The sequence below is a fragment of the Stigmatopora nigra genome, chromosome 17 (assembly GCF_051989575.1).
Source record: "Stigmatopora nigra isolate UIUO_SnigA chromosome 17, RoL_Snig_1.1, whole genome shotgun sequence".
NCBI classification, from domain to species: domain Eukaryota; kingdom Metazoa; phylum Chordata; class Actinopteri; order Syngnathiformes; family Syngnathidae; genus Stigmatopora; species Stigmatopora nigra.
In genome coordinates this window covers 7,826,728-7,850,216 of record NC_135524.1, presented here as the reverse complement: position 1 = coordinate 7,850,216, position 23,489 = coordinate 7,826,728, and the positions used below count along the sequence as shown (strand labels likewise).

Below are 23,489 nucleotides of genomic sequence, written 5' to 3'. Positions count from 1 at the left end.
TTGGTATTGTTCAATAGCTGGTTTTAGGGTCTGCGTATGGTCAATTGATGCCCAAGTTAAAAATGGATGCCTGTCTTCTGTCATATTTTGCTACTCATCAGAAATTCTTAACTTGTGGTTCTTCTAATGCATACTTTTGTCTTTTGTGTAGCGCACTGAATTTTTGGCTGGCTTTGTCCACCAGCTCAAACAACACGATTTGTCCGATAGGGTGCATTGGAACCATAAAAAAATACATACAAATGCCACATAGTAAGTTCGGAAGCCACCGGGGACTGATTTCTTGATTTCAAACCTGTAAATTGGAAATGCTAACCACTCAAAATTGCCACACAAAATTTGAAAAATGTGCAAAAATGTATCGACACCCCTATCAGAAACTTTTGGTAGCGAATCTGACAGAACACTGGTAGTTTTAAAGAGTTTGTGAGCAGTTGTATATCTGGTACATGCTGTTTTCTGGCCCAATTAGTACATCAAGGCAATTGAATTGCAAAATGGAAATTTTATAACAAATGGCGTGCATTTACTGTTATAATATGTCTTATGCCATGCTGCCTTATGATATGAATTTCTCCATCCAATATGCAATTTTTATCTGGATTTGATGAGTTTGTCCCTCAAAGTTGGCATCAAGACTCCAAAGCGGTTGTGGTGGTCTTCATATTTTAATCCATACTCGTCATGCATGATGTGTTCTTAAAGCTTTTTGTGTGTGTGCCTGCTTTAAAGCTCACCAAAATATGTTTACACCTTTTCATCAAAGCGAATGTCGAATTTGTGGATTCAGGTCATATTAAGGTGGAGCTGAATTGTAGTTTGTTCAGATTTCAATAACTGCTGTATAGTGTATTGTCATTTTCTTTTTATTTATTTTTGCCTGTGAAATATGAATTGAGCCTCAAAATGTTTGCGCCACCATTTTAATGGCAAGTAGAAAGTTCAGAGGAGTAAAAAAGAATGGAACAAGGGTGTGGAATCAGTGATGGGAAAGCAAATTTGCTTTGCTAAGCATTATCAAGTGTTTGTAAATAAAACGGTTTGAATTTTCAATTTTTTGTGTATGTCTCTTTGTGTTATTGTTTTGATTATAATTGTTGTTATTGTGCTGCCTCTACAAAAGGACCAAAATATATTAAAAAACATAAATAATTAAAAAATCATAATTCTCAAGGACATAAGTGTAATTAATGGTGGATTTGAATAATAGATTAGATTAGATTAGGACTTTATTTCATCCCGTATTTGGGAAATTTCCTTGGTTGCACTAGCAAGACAGACACACAAGACATTGTAGACCAGGATAAATAAAAATATTGATCAGTGAAGAGAAAAAAAGCACTGATGGAGCTTAAACATGTCAATTTTTAAATAAGCATAATGTATGAATTAGAGGTGGCACCAGAAATCAGGCTCGATAATGTCTCTTTCAGAAGAAAAAAACGTGGGTTTTTGAAAATAATCAATTTTTAGGTAGTAACTCATTGGCTATATTCGAATGATCACTGCCAGTCAAACCGGATTGGATGTCCATCACCATCCAAAGCAGTGAAAGATGATTACTTTATGTCAGCGTTTTCAATATAATTGTATTTGATTCCTGTTACAGTCAATGGCAGTAAAGGAGTTAAGTGATATATACATACAGTGAGTAAACCAAAGTCTTCCCAAATGGAGCATTTCAAGTCATCTGGTCAAAAATCTTTCATTTTTAAATAAATCGTGAGTGCTAAATATATCAGAAACCCCCATAAAAGTCACAAACTCAGTTTTTTTCCAATTTCCTTCAGGTCTAAATGCTATTTATAGCTAATCAATCAGTTCCCCGGAAGCGTGAGTACTTTTGTTGAGAGACTGGCCATTTAACAGCATTTAGTATAAAACTCACCAGCAGAAAAAAAAAACGGTTTCAGGTTTGGCGTTAATGTGCGGCGGGTGCGCAAGGGCAGCTAAAAGCGAGACGGCCCGTAAAGCGATCCTGACGCCATGAATAATGGACGCCTGGGATAAGTTCCCTCTTTGCGAGGCTCCTTTTTCACACGGCTTTCTCCCCCCAGGGTCACGTGAGCAGACACATTTTTAATGAGTGCTACGCATGATTTGCCGTTGGTTTGCAGTCGGTTTGTCTGGTGTTGCTCAAAAAATCCGCAAAACCAGAACCCCCTAAGTTCCGAGGGGTTAAATGAGGCGCCTCGGCACTGTCAAAATCCAGATTAGTTCTTAGGAAAGATGCCATCTAAACAGAAACATTCAAGGTTAGTAGAAGAAAGTGAAGAACCAGACGAGGAAGAGTCCGAGTTGAAGAGCGGTGGAGAAAAAGTTGAAAAGATACGGAAGAGGGACAAGAGCTCATCAGAAAAGAGAAGCTCGAGGAAAGGTGAAAAAGAGAAAAAGAAGAAAAAGGTCGAGGTTGACCAAGAAGACGGTGAGCAGAACAATAACGACCCAAACGCCAAAGGTCAGGTGACCAAGGAGAAGAAGAAGAAATCTTCGGTGGAGAACCAGGACGAAAGCGACACAGAGAAGAAGGCCAAGACCAAAGACGCCAAGAAGAAGAAATCTCACAAGGAGGGAGAGGAGAAGAAGAAGAAGAAAAAGTCCAAGAAGGGTTCGGGTGAAAGCGATGAGGACAAGAAGAAAAAAGGGAAGAAATCCAAGAACAAGCACTTGGATTATGCGGCAATCTATCAGAGCGAGCTTCTCAACTACCATACGGATTCTTCAGATGATTATGAAGATGTCTACTACAAAAAGAAAGGTAATAGTGTCATGTGCAGCTGTCGTTTTGATTATTATTATCCATGAAAGCTAAAACGGAGAAGAAAAAACACTCAGAAAAATTCAAATCTTCCATTTCATTCATTCCCATGATTGACTTGGGCGATGCTTGACCTTGATTAGGATTCAGCAACAGATTTGAAGAAGCCATAAATTATATTTTCAATATACGGTTTTACAAGGAAAAACATTTTGGATGATTCATAATCAATGTTAACGTCATTCGTTTTGTTTGATTTTGCATCTTTTTTTAGCACTTAAAATGGATCGCTTTCTGCTTGTCTCAGTTAACATATATCTCTATATATAAACATATATAAAATGTGTTTTTGACGTTTGATAAGAAGTAAATATATAGTTTCTTAAAATTAATTCTGATTATTGGTATTAGTTTAAGAGCAGTGGAATAATTTAAGAGCTAGAAATCCCATTAAGATATAATGTGTTCGCCATTTAGTTTGTTCAAAGTGTTAATATGAAAATTTACATTGTATTTTCTATACGAATTTTTTATTTTAAACGGGAGGTTGACATTTGGACTGTTTTTCTTTTAATTTGAATTCGCGAGTTTTACAATATGATTGATAGAAATTGGGGCGGCTCATGGCCCACAGGTGTGGAGTTGCCATGTTCTCCCCGAGCCTGCGTGGGATTTTTCCGGGTACTCCTCCCACATTCCAAAGACGTGCATTGTAGGTGGATTGCACACTCTAAATTGTCCCTAGGTATGAGTGTGAGTGTGAATGGTTGTTGGTCTCCTTGTGCTCTGTGATTGGCTGGTCACCTATTCAGGGTGTCTCCCAACTCTGGCCCAAAATCAGCCAGGGTTTGCTCCAGCTCAACTTTTAATTTATTTACTGCAATCAAACCCCCACTAAAACCCATTTCTTGATGTCAGAATATTACAAGGTTTTAGTTGAAGAATACTTTAAACCAATACTTTCTTTCGCCTTCTGTTTTAAGTCTACGAAGTGGTTGCCATCACGGGTGACGTCAAAGGAGCCGGGACCGACGCCAATGTGTTTGTTACACTTTTCGGGGAGTTTGGCGTTACACCCAAGGTTCACCTGGCCAGCAAGTGAGGACGAAGTTGATCTTTTTGGAATGTCTTTATTCAGACAGTCGTCTTTTTTAACTCCGGACTTTAGGTGGACCCTCGGAATTAAAAGTAGCGTTAGAGCCATAATAAATGTCAAATCAATTCATTGGGTTCAATTGACTTCAATAGATGTTCAATCATTTTGAGTGGCAGGGTTGGAAGGATCATATGATCGTTCCCAGCCAATCAAACCCATGCCAGTGAAACATAATCATTCAATACATAGGTACTAAAACTTTCTTTGCTCAAAATGTACGTTAAACGAGCGAACCTTCCAAATAAACCTTCTTTTTCCATTCCATGGACAAAGCTCTGCAGTTATATACAGTTGTGGTCAAACTTTTACATACGCTTGTGAAGAATATAATGTCATGGCTCTCTTGAGTTTCCAGTTATTTCTACAACTTTGATTTTTTTCTGATAGAGTGATTAGAACAGATACTTCTTTGTCACAAAAAAACATTCATGAAGTTTGGTTCTTTTATGACATTATTATAGATTAACAGAAAAAGTGGTCAAATTATTTGTTCCAATCACTCTATTAGAGAAAAATCTGAGTTGTAGAAATAACTGGAAACTTAAGGGAGCCATGACATTATGTTCTTCACAAGTGTATGTAAACTTTTGACTACAACTGTAAGTTCAGGGGTGCTCAAACTTTTTAAACACATGAGCTAGTAAAAAAATATCGGGTCAAAAAGATCTACCCATATATTTATCCTTATATGTTGCATAACCACATTTGTACATTCAACTTTATATGTATAGCGATGAGTTTGTATATAAATTATTAAAATACTCACTGAGTTGATGAGAAGTGAGGGGGTACCTTGGACAGCTCCCATCCCATCACCAACAAAGGGCGCTGAATTGAAGGATTTAATTGCAACACTCATTTGAAGTGTCCAATATCAGTGTGTCACTTAACGAGCAGCTGTCACAGCTCATTTAGGCTATGTTAGGTGAGCCTGTCAGCTCCACCCACACAAGGAGTTGTGGTCAGAGAGCCTGAGACACTCATTAAATGAGCCAGATATGCGTGTTCAAATAAAAAATAAAAGTATCGCACTGTCTGCAGTTTAAGTATTGTGCACATTGCGATCCATGTATTGAGCACCCCTGACTCAATTCTAGCCTCTACATTTGAAACGGATTTAATGTTGATAATTGTCATTAGGAGTGAAAGAGTTAATAAGTGTTGGGGTTTAGTTCCGATGGTCCACCTTGCAGTCAATTTAAAAAATAAACCTTCTTCATTGTGATGTAACTAAGTAACTAATCCTTATTTTTGACTTTCCTTTGGTCTTTTCAGCACAGAAAAGAGGTACTTTAAGGTTTATGATTGACTGGTGTTGGTTTGTATTGTACAGCACTGTATGAGGGAGCACTGCATTCATTGGTTATTAAGTCAATGGCATTTTCATATCATTTAATCCTTTATCGGGCAATTCCTAATTCGTTATTGATAAGATATTTTTTGAGATGAGGCACACTTTTTAAATGAAAAAATCTCAAAGGACACCACCATCTGAATATATTTTCATTTAAAACTATGTCGCCTTTATTAATAATAGTCATTCTCATCAAAGTTTTATCAGCAGTAATCACATAAAGCACCAAAACGATTCCAAAGTCTTATTTTTACACTGACCTAATGTCACCAAAAGTTGATGTCCATGGACCCTGAAAAAAATAAGTAACGTTATGTTTTTAATTGCATAGTTTTATGACTTTTCTCTAAATATGACTTAAATCTCCTAATATTAAACAAAAAAATGTGCTCACAGACTTTATATCGCCAAAAGTTGATGCCCTAGAAACCAAAAAATAAGCAACAAAATGTCTGTTTTACAATTTCAATCTTGTAATATTATCATCTATAATTTCATGTTGATCATATTTTTATTTTAACCATGCAATAGTTCAATTTTAATCTCGTTATATTCATATTATTTTTTCTCTCTGAATATTACATTGTATGACTTCTTGCAATTTGAATGAAATTTAAGATTTCACCACTGGACAATTTTGAAGCATTTTAGCTTTCATCCAATCACAACAGGAACATTTATAAAAATAGATCTTTGACCGAATGTATTCCCTTTGCCCCGATAAAGTGTTAAATGGCTACAGCCCGGTCTTGTGAAAACAATTCGGTCGCCATGATGGCTTTTTCTCCCTTTACAGTATTTGGAGTAAGGCGGAACTACACGGCATGGCCAGTCTTCTTCCCGATTCAAAAGCGAATGGAAGAAGACTGCGATGTCATTTCTGTCCCGCTAATGATCAAATAACCGGCAGGCAATCGCGCATTGATTGAGCGATCGAGTTACCGGGCCAGGCGGCAGGACATCCTAACTTCATTGTTGTCCCGCACGAGACCATGTTACCCACACCTTGAGCCTAAGCGCCAGCCTGGTGTATTCAGCGTGTCCATGCTGTGTGACTGCAGCTGATGAAATAGCATACACGACAAGTGCATCCAGAAGTTTCACCTTACTCCTAAATATGCTTGTACTTATATAAGGTCACGCTCGTATTGTGTGACTAATAACACGATACGGGCCGGCGTGCAGCGCTTTGGAAATTCAGTGGGACTCACAAGTTGCATGAATTCCAAAGTTTGCATTTTGGGTTGAGGGTTGCCAACTCCCTGGGAAAATGAAAAAAAAAAATCATCATATATCTGTCGTGATGAAGAAGCAGGTCGACAATGGTGTGGTACGCCTCTCGGGCCAGATGTGGCCCGCGGGCCGTAGTTTGCTCATCCATGTCTGGCCTACATCCTAAAATGATCTTTTCTTCACCTCCTACTCTTATTGTTATTTTTGCCACTTTGCTAACTGCTGTCTTTACAGAAGCCGAACTGCATTCGAAAAGAACAAAACGGATGTTTTCCGTGTCAAAACGCACAATGTGGGTGCACTCAAGAAGCTCAGGTAATATACAAGGCTATTTTTATGACATGACATGACATATTAAGGGGTAAAAAAATGAGTTTAAAATACTACATGATGTCATGAGCACAGTTTGGTCCTTAGAGGAATTAAAACCACTGGTACGAGTGGGGATCGGAAAAGGCTGACAGACGGAAGATAACTGCGGCTTAAAAAGGTCGAGGTCGCATTTACATTTATTTTCCAGCTGTGCGGCACTTTGCTTGGATTTGATCCTACAGAGGGAAGGTTAAGCACCATCTGCTTTCGGGTGTTAACATCTTTTATTGGGGGGGCGTTGCTAGGAGTCCGAACATGTGAGGTGGTTCCAATTCGCATGCGGCTTTTGGCAGATTTACGGCTATGATTATTTGAAAGAGGAATCGGAAATTTGCTGCAAGGAAAATGCGCTTATCTGATTCGTGACTAACTTGAAACAATTTTTATTATGCGGTTCGGGGGAAATAATAATGGACACTTTTAATTCAGGATTTGGATGTTTATTTTGAGGAAAAAGTCAGATAGTCTTTTTCAGAATTTTGAGGTAAAAGTCAGGATTCTGAGTGTAAATTCAGAATACTCTTGGCCCTTTTTTCCCTCCAGTGCCTCTAATCTTCATCCATACAAATAATGTTGCATACATTCTGTGATTTTAATCAGTGAACGCAAGAGACTGAAAACATTGCTGGTGTGTTATCGCACAGGATCGAGCATGACAACACGGGAATGAACGCCAGCTGGTTTTTAGACAGGGTGGTGGTGACCGACATGAGTCGGCCTCACCTGCGCTTCTACTTTGCCTGCAACAACTGGCTGAGCCGCGAAGAAGGCGACAACCTGTTTGTCAGGGACCTGCTGGGCAGCCTCAACCAGATGGATGTCCCAAAATGTGAGACAAATACACACAAATAATAATAATCAAACTGTTTCAAATGGCAACATGAAATTTTGGTAGGCAGGTCTATAAGGGGAGACCCACAAAACATAAAACAAACTATTTAAAGGAATTGGTTGCAAACCGATTTAAAGTAGGCTATTAAACCTGTGGTTCCGAAGCCAAATGCGGCTCATGCATGCCTGTATTTCAGCTTCAACAGGTTTCGGGAAAAAACATCTCCAAATGAGTCTTTGGTTTGACACTGTGCAAATTAACAGTGAATATCCAGTCCATAAAACCCATTGTGAGTCCATTACAGAACATTAACAGCCAAGACAAACAGACTCAAGGACAGTCCTTCCCAAAAACCATCACCCTCTAGTACTGCACCTAGTAGGACCTAACCAAGGCCTTTTATGCATTGATTATCTATTAGTTTTTTTATTGTTGTTATTTTTGCACTGTGACGAAGCTTTAAATCTCAACATACTTGTATAATGACGATAAAAGCATTCAATTCATTTCAAATAGCCCTTAGCCATCTTTGATGCATTCAAGTGAAGTGATCTAAGAAGGAATGTTGATCATTACAGTGAATAAATACACAGTGAGTGTCTTCACCCCCGACATGAAAGGAAGTGGAACCGATGCCGATGTCTTCCTCAACATCTTCGGAGAATATGGCGACACGGGTAGGTGAAACCTTTGCTCGCCTCTCTACATGTTGTGTCAACTTCAAACGATCCGTTATGTTACTATACGTAAAAGGGGAACGGCGGTTAGACAGCGACAAGGACAACTTTGAACGTGGATCGGAGGACAAATTCACTATTGAAGCACCTAACCTGGGAAGATTGAAAAAGATCACTATTGGCCACAACAACAGAGGCTCTTCTGCTGGATGGTTCCTTGATAAGGCACGTGGTACTATTCTGTGTTTTCACACTATGCTGTTTTAAAATGTACCGTATTTACTCGCATATAAGCCGCATTTGTCAGACAAAGAAAATTATGACTGAATCGAGGGCAATTGCAAGGTGAAAAAGACGAAACACCATAACACCATTGAAAAAAAATCTACATATTTCAACATTAGAAGTAATTTGACTGTCACAACATCTTAAACTTCTGGTTTGAGAATTGTACTAATTCATTTAAAAGTATCAGGTTCTCATCAAGATAGACATTTCTTTTTTCAAATTGAACCATTTGATATTTTGGATAAACAAAGACAGGCATATTACTACTTCCTTATGATATTGACCCTAATAATGTGCTTTTGATTCATACAGTGTCTCGGAAATGCCACGTGCGATGATTTTTCTTAAGATTTTACCTTCAAAGTAACACATTTAAAACCATGAATTTGGGGTTGAAAATTGCAAATATGGGAGAAATTGTAAAATTCAACAATTTTAAGGCAGTTTTAAGGGTACGACTTATACGTGGGGGCGGCTTATATGCGAGGAAATATTGTATATTCCAATGCACTACTGTAATTTTCACAAATAACCACAAAGCGGCACCTAAACAACAAAGTTTCTGCAATACCTGAATTGAGTTGGTCTCTTTAGGTTGCTATTGATGACATTGGAAATAAAGAAGTGTACGAGTTCCCTGTCAATCGCTGGTTTGCCATGGATGAAGATGACGGCAAAATCCAAAGAGACGTGTTGGTTGGCTCGCTGCAGCCAATGGGTGAGTGGCCTCACACTAGAAAGAAAAGATAAGGTTGCAACGTCAAGCATCACTTAAAATGGAAAGGCTGTCAATGGTACGGAAACATTAGTATTCAAATGGACGCATTATCATTGTCAATGAAACATATTTGTACTCCCTATTAAAACCATGAATATGGATGTGAAAATTGTGAATCAGGGGGTGGCTTATTGCCATATTCAACGATTTTAGGGCAATTTTAAGGGTGCGGCTCATACATGGTCTTACCCACAAAGTTTTGCATCTTTTCAAATGTGTGGTATATCTCATCCTGCCAGGAATCGTGTACAACGTTCAAGTGATGACTGGCGACGTGCGGGGCGCAGGGACCAACTCCAAAATCCACATGGTCATGCACGGTTCTAAGGGCTTAAAGAACAGCGGCAAGATGTTCCTGGAAGGTGGCGCCTTCGAGCGTGGCCTCATCGACATCTTCAACGTGGAGATCTGCGAGTTGATTAGTCCTCTCAGCAGGGTCACCATCGGGCATGACAATGGAGCGGTGGGTGCAGGCTGGTACTGCGAGAAGGTATGTCGTCCATGAGGATTTTCGGGGTGATGCGGTCCAGGCTGATGGTCATTTCACTTCTAGGTGGTTGTTTATTGTCCATTCACGGGGATGGAGCAGACATTTCCTTGTGGGATGTGGCTCGATGAGGACGAAGGCGATGGACTCATTGAGAGGGAGCTCTATGAAATGGTTTCGCTACGACAGAAGAAGCTAAAGAGTGAGGACCATTAGATCTATTGGTGACTATATTTAGAAAATGTTATGTACTCGCTGGTTTGTACTGTAGAGTTCCCTTGGTCCTTGTGGATCTGGACATCGGATTTGAAGGGAGCAGGGACAGATGCTCAGGTGTTCCTGCAGATCTACGGTGAGCATGGAAAATCCGACGAGATCAAACTAGAGAACAACTCGGACAGCTTTGAACAAGGCCGCCTTGATAAATTCATGGTAATCCTCGGATTAACCCTTGCACATTAAATCACTGAGTGCTGAAATTCAATTTATGGTTTGTTGGATTTTTGGGGTGTTTTTGCGGAATCCCTCGTAGATTGAAATGCCCGACGTTGGACGACTTTTAAAACTACGAATCTGGCATGAAAAGAGGAACCCATTTTCTGGTTGGCATCTGGCGAGGGTGAGGATCTTTTAGTGTGCAGGTTTGTGAAAACCATGGACATATTGGGCAGTGTCATTCCATTTTGCTCGTGTTTTATTGCAGATGACTTTACTGAAGACATTGACCATGGAGAAATACGGGTTCGAATGCGGCCGCTGGCTTGATGTCAATGAAGACGACAATGAGATTGTGCGAGAGCTGCCGGCAATTGGAGTACTTTGTCCAGAGCCGCTACCTTGTACGAAATAAGCGCTACAATTACACCGATTGGTTGATTTGTCAACTCCAAGCTTGCATTGAAATGAAGATTTTTGTCCGAAACCAAAAACCAGGACTGTAAACCAAATCCAATTCCTTTACAAAATAATTTTTAGATTTATCAAACACAAATTATATCCTGTGGCACGATGAACGTGAGGTTAGAAGGTCTGCTGCACAGTTCTTAGAGCGAGGGTTCCATTCCCGGTGTGTTCTGATTTTTGTGTGGAGTTTGCATGTTCTCTGGGTACTGCGGTTTCCTCCCAGATGCCCAAAAACATGGATGCTAGGCTAATTATACACTAAATTGTCTCTTGGTGTGTGTGGGTGCATAAATGAAAACATTTATTAACAAAAGGCAAGATATGGTTCGATATTTTTTGTTTTGATAGAATTAATACAAGTATATTTATTTATTCATTCATTTTCTGAACCGCTTTATCCTTAAAAGGGTGGCAGGGGGTGCTGGAGCCTATCCCAGCTGACTTCGGGCACAAGGCAGGGGAGACCTTGGATTGGTGGCCAGCCAATCACAGTAATATAAGCATATTCTTATAATTAAATTACCTTTAATCAAATTATGTATTGGTTAATTATTTTATTGGTAAAGTAGAAGTATTGTTGCACCCCTTATGATTGGAACAAACGATAAATGTAATGCAAAAAAACTCCTTGAAATGGAATTGAATTGAATTTTATTTATCTGGCTCATTTTTTTGTGTAAAAGTAATGAAGTATCGCATCACCATCTGCACTGGCAACGTTGGCGGTGGCGGCACCGATGCCAGCGTCTTCCTCAACGTCATCGGTGACCTGGGCGACACCGGCGAGAGACTCATGTTTATGAGCAAAAACAATGTCAACAAATTCGAAAAGGGCAACGTGAGTAAAGATCATGATGAGCAAATGATGTTCGATTCTTATCGAGCCTTTTTTCCAATCATCATTTCCTGACAGCATGATGAGTTTCTCATCGAAGCGGTGTCATTGGGCAGCGTCCATCGGGTAAGAGTTGGACACGATGGCCGCGGTGGTGGTTGTGGTTGGTTCCTCGATAAGGTCATGGTGAGGGAGGAAGGCCAGCCGGAGTCCTTAGCCATCGAGTTCCCATGTTACAGGCAAGGTCTTCATTTATTGACTGGAAATTCTTCAAGTTCAAGTACAAATTGTTTCATCTCATTTCTTTTATTGGATTCAATTGTTAAGACATTATTTTGGATTGGATTGGATATTGGATAACTTTATTCGTCCCATATTCGGGAAATTACATTGTGGCAGTAGCAAGAGGGTGATTAGACAGAACTGCAAAGCAAAAGCACAAAGTACATAGCAAATCAAAGTAAATGGAATTATCAAATCATTAAACATAAAAGCAGCAAAAACACAAAACTAACAAGAGTGGACGGAGCTACCGTGGCCGCCGGCTGCCGCTTAAACAGCGCCATTTTGGTTGCTTTTCTCTAATTAGGTGGTTGGATCGTAACGAAGATGACGGCCAGATCGTCCGTGATTTGGTCCCAGCTGGAGAAGGCCTGCGTCTTTTCAGTAGGTATCAAAATATCGGCCAAATATGTGTTTCACTATTCTCAAATTGACCAATTCGCATTGGAATTGTTGGGGATCGAACAAAAACACACAAAGACAAGATATAGTCTCAGTCTGCCGATGGTCCCCACCTTCCTGTGTGTGGCTCCAGTTTTTGACCTAGGTCTACAATATCTTGTGTGGTAATTTATTGCCAATACCGCCCAATCAGATGTAAGTTATCACATCGCCATCAAGACGGGCAGCGTGAACGGTGCCAGCTCCGACTCTAGGGTCTTCGTCAAGTTGTATGGCGAGAAGGGCGACACGGGTAAAATAACCCTGGCGGTATCGGACAACGACTTGAGGAACTACTTTGAGACCGGTCGAACTGACATCTTCACCGTGGAAACCTTCGATATTGGGAAGGTACGTTTTTTAACGTTTTTTTTAACGTTTTTTTAACGTTTTTTAACCCACTTGTTTAACTCAAAGGGTGCCATTGACGGGGTTAGGCGTTCAGTCCATTTTGACTATAGTTCATTTGCCTCATAAAGTTTCGAATTGATCAAAAAATGCCCCCCAAAATGCAATTTATACGTTTGTCTTCCTGTTTATTTATTGTTTATCCCTTAACTCATGCAACATATCCTCGAGTGTGATTTATATTCCAAAAACTCTACTCATAAAAAAACAAAACAAGGCAATAAAGAAGTTATTGAAGTATTCTGACCTTGATTGAGATCTTTTCTCATCTGGGCAGATCAACCGACTCCTCATCGGCCATAGCAACGAAGGCCTACGTGCCGGCTGGTTTCTTGACAGTGTTCAGATCTCGGTGCCGGTCCAAGGCAAGGAATACATGTTCCCCAGCCATCGCTGGCTCTGCAAAGATGAAGCTGATGGGAAAGTAGAAGTGGAAATCTATCCCAGCGAGATCCTTGACATAGAGAAATGTAAATATTCAAACCTATACTAGTGACTAGGAGTGTGTATTGCCTCAGATCTCATGTACAAGTCACAATTCCATTCGATTCTTATGGATTATTCTCCCCAAATGATGTTTGACAATAGTGATCAACTACGAAGTGAGCGTGGTCACAGGAGACGTGCGCATGGGGGGCACCAACGCCAACGTCTTCTATCAGATTTATGGAGAAGACGGAAAAACCGAAGTTCTTCCGCTGAAGAGCCGCTCCAACAATTTTGAACGAGGCACCACTGAGATCTTCAAGGTGGGTGTCGAGCTCTTTTCGCATGGTAGTGGGACCTAATAAAGTACAACTCTTTTAAATTAGATTAGATCACTTAATCTCGTATTTGGTAAATTTCACTGTCAAAGTAGCAAGAGGGTGAGAATACAGACACAGAAAAATATATTTTAGACTCAAATACCTAATAAATAAGTCAAAAAATAGATAAATAAATAAGCATTTTGTTGTAAGGATGTCCCGATTGATCATTTTTGCATGCGAGTCAGGTCTGAGTTGCCAGATTTTATGGATCTGAGACTTTGTACTTTGTTGTGCTACTGAAGTCAATTTTATCTGTAAAATGAAAACCAGCTCTGCTTTGCCAGATGGAAGCTCAGGATATAGGCAAGATCTACAAGCTGCGTATCTACCATGACGGCACGGGCATTGGTGACGGCTGGTTCCTAGAGTCGGTGGATATAAAGCGCCTGACCATGGCCATGGTACAGGTGGAGGTCAAGCGGGAAGACCCCAAGAAGGACAAAAAGAAGGAAAAGAAAAAGAAAAAGAAAGATGAGGAGGAAGAAGTGGAGATGGTGGAGGAACTGCAAGAGGTGGTGGAGATGTTCAGCTTCCCTTGCAACCGTTGGCTAGCCAGGGACGAGGAGGATGGCGAGATTGTTGTAGAACTCCTGATGGAGGACAACGAAGACCTCGAAAGTAAATGTGTCCCCGAGAGAAGTAGAAATGTAACATCATTGAAATCTTTACTTGCCTCCCTTTAGTTAACTCATACGAAGTGCACGTGTTCACGGGAAATATGTGGGGAGCGGGTACCGACGCTAAAGTTTACATCAACGTCTACGGCGAAATTGGCGACACGGGCGAGCGGCGCTTAAGGAAGTCCAACAACCTCAATAAATTTGAGAGAGGTCAGGTAAGACCATATACACTGTCAAAAACACGCAATATCATTCTTTTGTGACATATATACATACCTATATACATAATATACATACATATATACATATATACATACATACATATATACATATATACGTATATACATATATACAAATATACATATATACAAATATACATAAATACATATATACATAAATACATATATACATAAATACATATATACATATATACACGTATACATATATACATATATGTATATACATATATACATATATACAAATATACATAAATACATATATACATATATACATATATACACGTATACACATATACACATATACATACATATATATACATGGATTGGTTAAATCGAATAAATCAGCATCAACTTGCGTATGTGTTACCAGGGCGACGTCTTCAGCATCACCTCAGTGGACTTGGGACCACTGAAGAAGTTGAGGATCCGACACGACAACAGCCAGGCTGGAGCAGGCTGGTTCCTGGATAGGGTGGAGATTGTAGATAACAAGGACGAAACCACGTAAGTGGCTAAAAATCCAATAAAATGCATTATAACAGCAATGTATCCATGAAGTATTCATTTTGATGAGCCAACACAGCTTCTCACATTCACTCCTGCCCACATATTGTGAGAAATGGTACTCTCCCATTTATACCAAACTGGGATGGATGGTGGGGCTTTGCATAGAACATTGAAACAAACCCAAATGGATCGTAATGGTGTCAGCTGCCACTGTTTTCCAGTTACTTCTTTCCGTGTAAGCGATGGCTGGCGGTGGACGAGGACGACGGGCAGCTGGCTAGGGAGCTGGTCCCCGTAGACGAAGCCTTCATGAAGAAGGGCGATGACGACGATGACGACAACGACTCGGAGGCCACGTTGGGCCTGGAGCAGAAAGGTGAGGTTATTGTGTGAACTCGTCGGCCAATAACGGCGCGTTGGCATGTTTAGAATTTTTTTTATGGCCAGTAATGGTTGAAACAATGAGTTGATATGGATCAAATATAGTTTTTACCTAGGTCTACAATGTCTTGTGTGTCTGTCTTGCTAATGCAACCAAGAAATTTCCCAAATACGGGATTGAAATAAAGTTCTAATCTAATCTAAAACATTTTTTCACGGCAGCTATGTCCACCACATACACGGTGAGACTAAAAACCGGCGACAAGAAGTATGCTGGGACGGACGCCAACGTCTTTATGACACTCTACGGCCTCAAGGATGACACAGGTGGGCCATATTAAATACACCATCCATTGTTTTTTTGGCATTCATAGTTCATCTGATGGATGAACAGATATATATAAAATTAGTCAATTATTTTCCAGACTATTCAAGTGAAATTGGATTATTTCCAACAACACAACCAATGAATGATTCAGCAACTTTACTGTTCTGCTCTGCTAGGAACCATTAACTTGAAAGCCTCCAAAACACACAAGAACAAATTTGAGCGGGGCATGATCGACGAATTCACCGTAGAGGCGGTAGACATCGGACCCCTGAAGAAGTTACGCATTGGACACGACAACCATGGTAGTCAAGAGAGCTTGGCCTGGTTATTGATAAGAATTTAGCTATTTGTTTTCCATGATTGATTTTGCTTACTGATGTGATTCATTTCGAAGTCTTATGGTATTTGCTTTCTTTTTTAAAGTCCAGCTGAATACTGTTTTGGTTCCCTTAGGTGGTGGCTCAGCAGGCTGGTTCCTGGACTGGGTGGAAATCGATGCTCCATCCAAAGGACAAAAACTTCATTTTCCATGTGGACGCTGGCTGGACAAAGGCGAGGATGACGGTGCTATCGCCAGGGATCTTTTTCCTAACCCTCTCCAAACCGAACTTTACGCACCATGTAATACTGGCACTAATGTTACTTTCAACCACATGTTCACCCCAAGATAATACTTTTTATTGTTGTTCTTTGTAGTTGTCCCTTACGAGATTAAAGTCTTCACAAGTGATGTTTTTGGAGCGGGCACAGATGCAGATGTCTTTTTAGTCCTGTATGGAAGAGAGGCACTGTGCACGCAACAGAAGCGACTTTGCGTCAACAAGAGGGAGAGAATTATGTACTTTGAGAGGGGAGCTGAGGACATGTTCATCGTGGAGGTACGGTACTTAACACTCTTCAACAAACATAACAACAAAAAAGGATTCATTTCCAAAAATGAATGAAACTTAATATTGTTTAATCCTATTCCAAACTCCGCTCATGAAAATGAATTTATGGTGAGCCATTTACATGTTAACATGATGTTTTTTTTAAAGCTGGAGGACGTAGGGGAGGTCATTGAGAAGATCCGCATCGGACACGATAACCGCGGGGTCAACCCGGGCTGGCACCTGGACCGAGTTGAGATCCGACGTCTGCTCAAGAAAGGAAAGGTGCAGCCCTGATTCCATTTTTATTGGTTGTTAGAAAAAAAATTAATTAAAAACAACATTTGATCTGCGAAAAATCTAGTTTAGACACTTTAATTTTCACTAATCCAGTCCAAATTCAGAGTAAAAATTACTGTGCTCAGTAATTAGGCAAATAGAATGTCTTTCTATTTTTGTTTTTTACATTTCAAAAAAACAAAAAACAAATTCAACATAAATAGGACAGCCGGTTTAATCTTTATTGATTGAAAATTGCAATTTTGAGATTGAGGGTTCAATCTGCAATGGGTTGGTTTGGATTCCTATTAAACTATATTATAATATATTATTTTTTTACCTTGGTCTACAATGTCTTGTGTGTCTGTCTTGCTCCTGAAACCAAGACACTTTTGGTGACATTAGGTCGGTGTAGAAATTTTGGAAGATTTTGGAAGATAGTTTTGGGGGTTTATATGATTCCTGTTGCTATAACTTTGATAAGAACGACTTTATATTGTTAATACAGGCAATATAGTTTTAAAGTAGAGAGATTTTCTACCTTGAGATTTGTTTTCAAATCTTAGACAAGTATATTCACACTAGACCTGCAGATGTACTAGTCTTAACATAGGCAAGATTGAGTGACCCACTTGCGTTTCAGGGTTCAGAAACAGTCATCTTCCCCTGTGAGCGTTGGCTCGCCAAGTCGGAGGACGATGGCGAGACTGTGAGGGAGTTGGTGCCCTCTGACATCATCACCGAGAAGTTGTCGCGGGACGGCAGCCTGAAAATCACTGAGGTGGAAGTGGAAGACGCTTTGGAGAGTACGTCAAACACAATGCAAAGTTGATATTTCTCATACTGTAGATTGCAACCTGAGTCTCTTTGTCTATCCTATCACAAAATAATTTGGGACATCTCTAATAATATTGTCCGAAACCGAGTTTTTTAAAATTGACTTGCGTGTGATTGTTTTCATTTAACAACAGCACATACGTACAAAGTATCAGTGATGACCGGCGACATGTACGGAGCTGGCAGCGACGCCAATGTCTTCCTCACCATCTACGGCGACCTTGGAGATACTGGCGAGAGAAAACTCAGCAAGTCAGAGACCAACAGTAACAAATTCGAGCGAGGATCCGTAAGGAAACGTCAACCGTGAAGAACAAAAGCCACAATTTGACAATGATGCTTCTCATCTTGGCAGGTGGACAAGTTCACTATTGAAGCTGTGGACCTGGGCCAGGTGTTCAAGATCAAGATCCGCCATGATAACAGCATGATGAGCGCCGACTGGTACCTCGACCAGGTTGAGGTTCTCGATGAGGATACGGAGGAGGTCTTTCTCTTCCTGTGCGAACGATGGCTGTCCAGGAAGAGAGAAGACTGTCTCATCCAAAGAGTTTTCTACGTTAAGGTAACTGAGTACCTCCAAAATATTCAATTCAATTGGCTGTCTCACAACAACCACTATCCATGTTTCAAGATTCTCTCTTACATACCTGTCCACCTCGGCTAAACACTCCCCTTATTAATTATTGCAATTCCCTTATTAAGCGATTAAAAACCCACTCAAATATAGTACAAAGTGGACGGCTTTCAGCCCTGGTAGTACGGCCTCTTTCTGCCATCTGGTGAAAAAACACAGGTATTACGTCTCCCTTAATAACAGGCTGGGCACATTTTCATATGCTTTATTTCTTTTTAGACATTAAAAAATCGTTTCCTTCTAATTTGCTCCAATTTTTGTGTTTTTTTCCCTATCTTTAATAGAAAATTGGGACACTTTGACCAGTTTTAAATGGTTTAGTTGGTAACATCTAAGTATGGTTCTTTCAGGGCTACGAGGGCACCCGAGAAAGCCTGAGCATCAAGAAGAAACCACCGCTGAAGAGCGTTGACAACAACAGGAACAAAAAGAGCAAAAAGAAGGAAGAGGAGGACGAAGAACTCCCAGGTAAGCAATATCAGTATTCCAAGACCTCCACCTTGAGACGAAAAATAATAGCAAAGCTTTTCCTGTGCAGTCATACCATACCACATCACATTATGCACTGGGCTGGAGCGAGATGCCGGCACCACGAGCAGAGCTTACGTCATTATCATCGGGGACAATCACAGCCGCACCGACAGGCTGTGGCTGGACCCCCCAGACGGGAAGACCGGCTTCCGGGCCGGATCTATGGAAAGTTTCGAGTGCCATGGAACGGACGTGTGGGAGATCAAAAAAGTTGAGGTAAGTCTTCACCAGCTAACTTCTAATCCAAAAATGTAGATCCTAGCCCACATTCTTGACAGCCTACTCGTGTTCGTACAGCTAGGCCACGACGGTGCCACACCTGAGAGCTGTTGGTTGGTAGATGAGCTCTCTGTTGCCGTGCCAACAAAAGGGGTCAAATATATCTTTTCATGCTCGTGCTGGCTGGCCAAAGATCGCGGTGATGGCCTGACTACCAGGGTTTTTAACGTCCTGGATGCGGAGACAGTTTCCATCTCTCAGAAGGTGAACTGTAAAGAGTGCGAAACCAATGCATTTCGGATCTCAAAATCTATTGGTTTCCCTGAAATTTGGCTTATTTGTGGTTCTTTCTTAGGTCATTTATGAAGTGACTGTGGTCACAGGCGACGTACAAAATGCGGGAACGGACACTGAGATCTTTATGACCGTGTTTGGTGCTAATGGAAGTACGGAGGAGATGTTGCTGAAGAAGAACGAGGACAGGTAAAACCACTAAACATGGGTGATAGTTTCATCTAATTGATTTAGTGATGTAAGAGTGAAGTACAAACGGATTGTAGTTGGGTAGATTGTTCGCGTGTGTAAATGTTGAGCCAACAAGTTTTTTCAAATTCAAATGGCTGCAAAAGTAAAAATATAAGCCATAACTCAACACTTTTTAATGCCTGTACTACTTGCTTACCAAGATAAATCACTACAGGGTGTGTTCAAATTATAAGGGTTGTCAACGTAACATCAGTATCAACACAAAACAGAATTTGGCTATGAGTGAAGCATTTTCACGCAAACATCTTTTCATGAGAACTTTAGTTTCCATGGTAATTGCTATTTTTTGGGGTGATCCTAAAAGAAATGGCTTTCTTCTGTGGGATGATGAAGGAGGGCGAAAAAAACAAACACAGACCAGTACTTTGCGTTACCTAATTTCAGATTTAGTGGAGCGGGGGAGTTAATAGTGTAGAAGACGTTGTAAAGTCCAAATGTCGTAGGTCAGGACATCAAAACCTGAAGACTTGTTATACTTTGACTCTCACATAGCATATGAGTAGTTTGAAACCTCTGAATTGAGTTTCTAAACTAATATTCAGGTTTGAGCGTGGTCAGGAAGATACCTTTAACATGGAGATCGATGACATCGCCCCACTCAGGAAGATGAGACTACGCATTGACGGGTCAGGAAGCAGACCAGATTGGTTCCTGGATACAGTTAGTCCGCCTTAATCAACAACTTAAATGCAGAAGATGTCAAGATTTTACCTTATGTCTGAAGCTCTGAATGCGATCGTCCATTGGATGTCTCCAACAGGTGACGATGCGCAACCTGACGACAGAGGAGGTATCAGTTTTCACCTACGAGGAATGGCTATCCAGGATACGGGGACCCAGGAGGACCATGATTTGCGAGATGGCTGCAGTAGTAGACGATGAGACGATGGTGGAACTCACCACCTATGTGATCCAGGTTAAGACTAGTGATGTCGCAGGTGCGTTTTGTCGTTCTGTCAATTTTGAATGAATGAACATATAAGTGACCTCGTTTTTGCACGGCAATGCGCTCTTAACATAACATAAATACATTTAAATGAACTTGGATTACGATGCAGATACACTCAAAAATTACTTTAATCTAACCTTGCATTAAACGTAATTCAATTGTTTTACATTTTGATACTTTTCTACTCCCGGGTTGGCTCTATTTGCCCCGCCTCCACCCTGACTTTCAGATGCAGCTAAAAGGAACCTATCGAGGGTTGTTTGCTTTTGTATTCCCTTCAAAATATTCCCAAAAGGATGCACACTAATGTCCTCACAATAGGATAACGCATGACCACTGTCCAACCAAAAGTGGTATACATACGCCTTTTGCACTGACTAATGGGAAAAAATGTTGGGGGCTCTTGTTTTTCGAGGTACCACTTAACCTGGAAATGCTCCATAATCAACAGGCAGTGAGCCAAATTTTCAGGAAATGACCCTGAATGGCCTATTTTATATTTTTGATATTCTTATATATTACTTATTTATGTGTTTACTGGGAAAACACACTTTGTGGAGTAGCACCACCAATTTTGTTATACGCAGCTGTGTATAATGACAAAGGCCTTTTATTGATTGATTTGACTGATTGATTTGAATGGGAATGTACAGAAAAATACCCCATTTTAACCCTTTGGATTTCATTGACAATGTTGGACATCCAATTATGTATTCAATGATTAATGAATATTACATGAAAGGCCCCAAAAAGTGAAAGTTTTATATTTTTTTGTTCGCTTTAGGGGCCGGCACCGATGCCAATGTTTGGATCATAATTTTCGGCGAGAATGGCGACACGGGGACTTTAGCATTGAAAGAGTGCAACAAGTCCAACAAGTTCGAACGCAAACAAGTGGACACCTTCCGCTTTTCGGAAATCCTGAGCATGGGTGACCTCTCCAAAGTCCGAGTGTGGCATGACAATACAGGTAAGGTCCCCATGAAGAAAGCCACTCGAAGGACTGACCGAGTCGGCGGCGATTGCGTGCAGGTTTGGCGCCCGGGTGGCACTTGGACTACATCGACGTGAAGGACGAGTTGGCGGACACTACTTTCCGCTTCCCGTGCGACCGCTGGCTCGCTAAAAACGATGGCGATGGGCAGATCATGAGGGAATTGGCGTGCGCTAACAATGAATACCTGGATTTTGATGAGAAAACCAGTAAACAAAATAATAATAATAATCTATCTTTTTTCTTATACGTGACATTGTTACATACTTTTGATGTATTTTTCCAATAGAGTATGAAATCTGCGTCACTACTCGAGACACGGCAGAGGCGGAGACCAAGGAGAATGGATGGATCGTGTTGGAGGGAAGGAAGGGACGATCAAAAGAGTTCTTAATGGAGAACTCGTCCAAGAAGAAGAGGTTTCTCAGGTCGGTACTTGGACAAATTTTCCATGCCAGTGATCCCTTTTTGTGTCAATCATGTGGCTCTTTTCAATCTTCTGCTGTTAAAGTCCCGCAATCATATGTTTTCACGTCAAATTAGTATTTGTTGATGAATTCAAAAGTCGATTATCAAGACTTACACATCTTTAACTACTGTATTATCTCGCATATAAGCCGACGGTGTATAGGACGCATCTTGAAAATTGCCTTAAAATTGTTGGATTTTAAAAATAAAAAAAAAACGCTTTGTCTTTTAGGGGAAACGTTGACAGGTTTGAATTCACGTCAAAGAATCTTGGCGACATCGTCAGCATTTGCTTGGGCCACACGTCCAAGGACGGTAAAAAAGTCAAGACAGAGCATTACTGGCATGTGGAACAGGTGGTGGTCACCGAACGAGAGCTGGGCAACAAGTAAGACTTTTTTTTTAAATAAACGAAAATCTTAATATTAATTATCAAACTATGATGATCATTAAATCATAGATTCTACTATTACAAGATTCAAATCGTAATGTGAAATTGAAGCGTGGAAGTTCAACTTTTGTTTTACTATTTAATTATTTAATTTTAGGCGATTGGGAGTAAAAATAAATTGTCGTTTGTGTGTTTTTATGTTATGTGAAACGGAAGTTGGTTTCAAGGGCATCCACTTTTGGCGATAAAAAGTGTTTGTGAGCACAACATTGCTTTTCAGGTAATATTAAGGGGTCATAAAGTCGTAAAATGACAAGATGAAAGACATTACAGTGCTTATTTTTACATTACTCGATTAAGTCAGTGTAGAGAATTAGGTTTTGGAATAATGTAATATGATTCCTATTATATTATTAATATAGGCAACAAAGTTTTAAGTTAGATTTTCAGATGCCTTGAGATTTTTTCAATGCAAAAACTATGCAGCTCAAAAAAGGATGTGAAACAGAACAATTTCTACCCGAGACCCAAAATTTCTAACAAAGTAATATTAAAATACCAAACTGTAAACATGGGATAATTTGGCATTACCTTCAGGTACATCTTTCGCTGCAACGCCGCCATCCCGCTGTCGTCGAAGAGGGACGACTTCTTAACCCTGGAGTGCAGCAAGTCCATGGAAAGCTTCGCCAGCAAAGCCCGTGGCTTAACACCGGTCAAGTACGAGATCATCGTCATCACGGGCGACGAGAAGGGTGCGGGCACCGACGCCGACGTCTTCATCACCGTCTTCGGCTCCAACGGCGACTCGGGCCAGCGGCAGCTGCGCCAGAGGTTTCGCAACTTGTTCGAGCGGCAGCAGACCGACCGTTTCCTGCTGGAGATGCTGGACGTGGGGGAGTTGCGGAAGGTGCGAATGGAGCACAACAATGGCGGCCTTCATCCGGGCTGGCTGCTGGATCGCGTGGAGGTGACCAACACGGCCAATGGCGTCACCACCATTTTCCTGTGTGGCAAGTGGCTGGACACTAAGAGGGCTGATGGTCAGATCGTCAGAGTTCTTTACCCTAAATACTGA

General features: G+C 40.6%; 1 protein-coding gene across 1 annotated transcript; it reads left to right on the top strand.

Annotated features, from left to right (window-relative positions):
- Positions 1-2,229: 2,229 nt before the first annotated feature.
- loxhd1a (lipoxygenase homology PLAT domains 1a) lies at positions 2,230-23,489 on the top strand. The gene is made up of 41 exons (XM_077737975.1): positions 2,230-2,758; positions 3,742-3,856; positions 6,736-6,816; positions 7,518-7,702; positions 8,284-8,382; positions 8,459-8,607; positions 9,265-9,388; positions 9,688-9,938; positions 10,002-10,137; positions 10,207-10,367; positions 10,468-10,554; positions 10,639-10,774; positions 11,522-11,676; positions 11,752-11,912; positions 12,263-12,339; positions 12,551-12,747; positions 13,082-13,274; positions 13,393-13,553; positions 13,898-14,231; positions 14,297-14,448; positions 14,843-14,976; positions 15,201-15,355; positions 15,583-15,687; positions 15,865-15,993; positions 16,145-16,312; positions 16,388-16,569; positions 16,729-16,845; positions 17,483-17,645; positions 17,811-17,965; positions 18,032-18,241; positions 18,664-18,781; positions 18,852-19,060; positions 19,142-19,327; positions 19,419-19,546; positions 20,152-20,269; positions 20,370-20,547; positions 21,343-21,528; positions 21,591-21,761; positions 21,842-21,980; positions 22,253-22,408; positions 23,009-23,489. Exons 1-41 carry the CDS (start codon positions 2,230-2,232, stop codon positions 23,487-23,489), a joined length of 7,071 nt encoding a protein of 2,356 aa, XP_077594101.1.

Bases quoted from the DNA above. Each gene is read 5' to 3' on its own strand.
- loxhd1a (XM_077737975.1), top strand. From the start codon at position 2,230: ATGCCATCTAAACAGAAACATTCAAGGTTAGTAGAAGAAAGTGAAGAA. The intron at 17,966-18,031 runs GTAAGGAAACGT...TCATCTTGGCAG, and splicing joins ACAAATTCGAGCGAGGATCC to GTGGACAAGTTCACTATTGA. The intron at 18,242-18,663 runs GTAACTGAGTAC...TGGTTCTTTCAG, and splicing joins AAAGAGTTTTCTACGTTAAG to GGCTACGAGGGCACCCGAGA.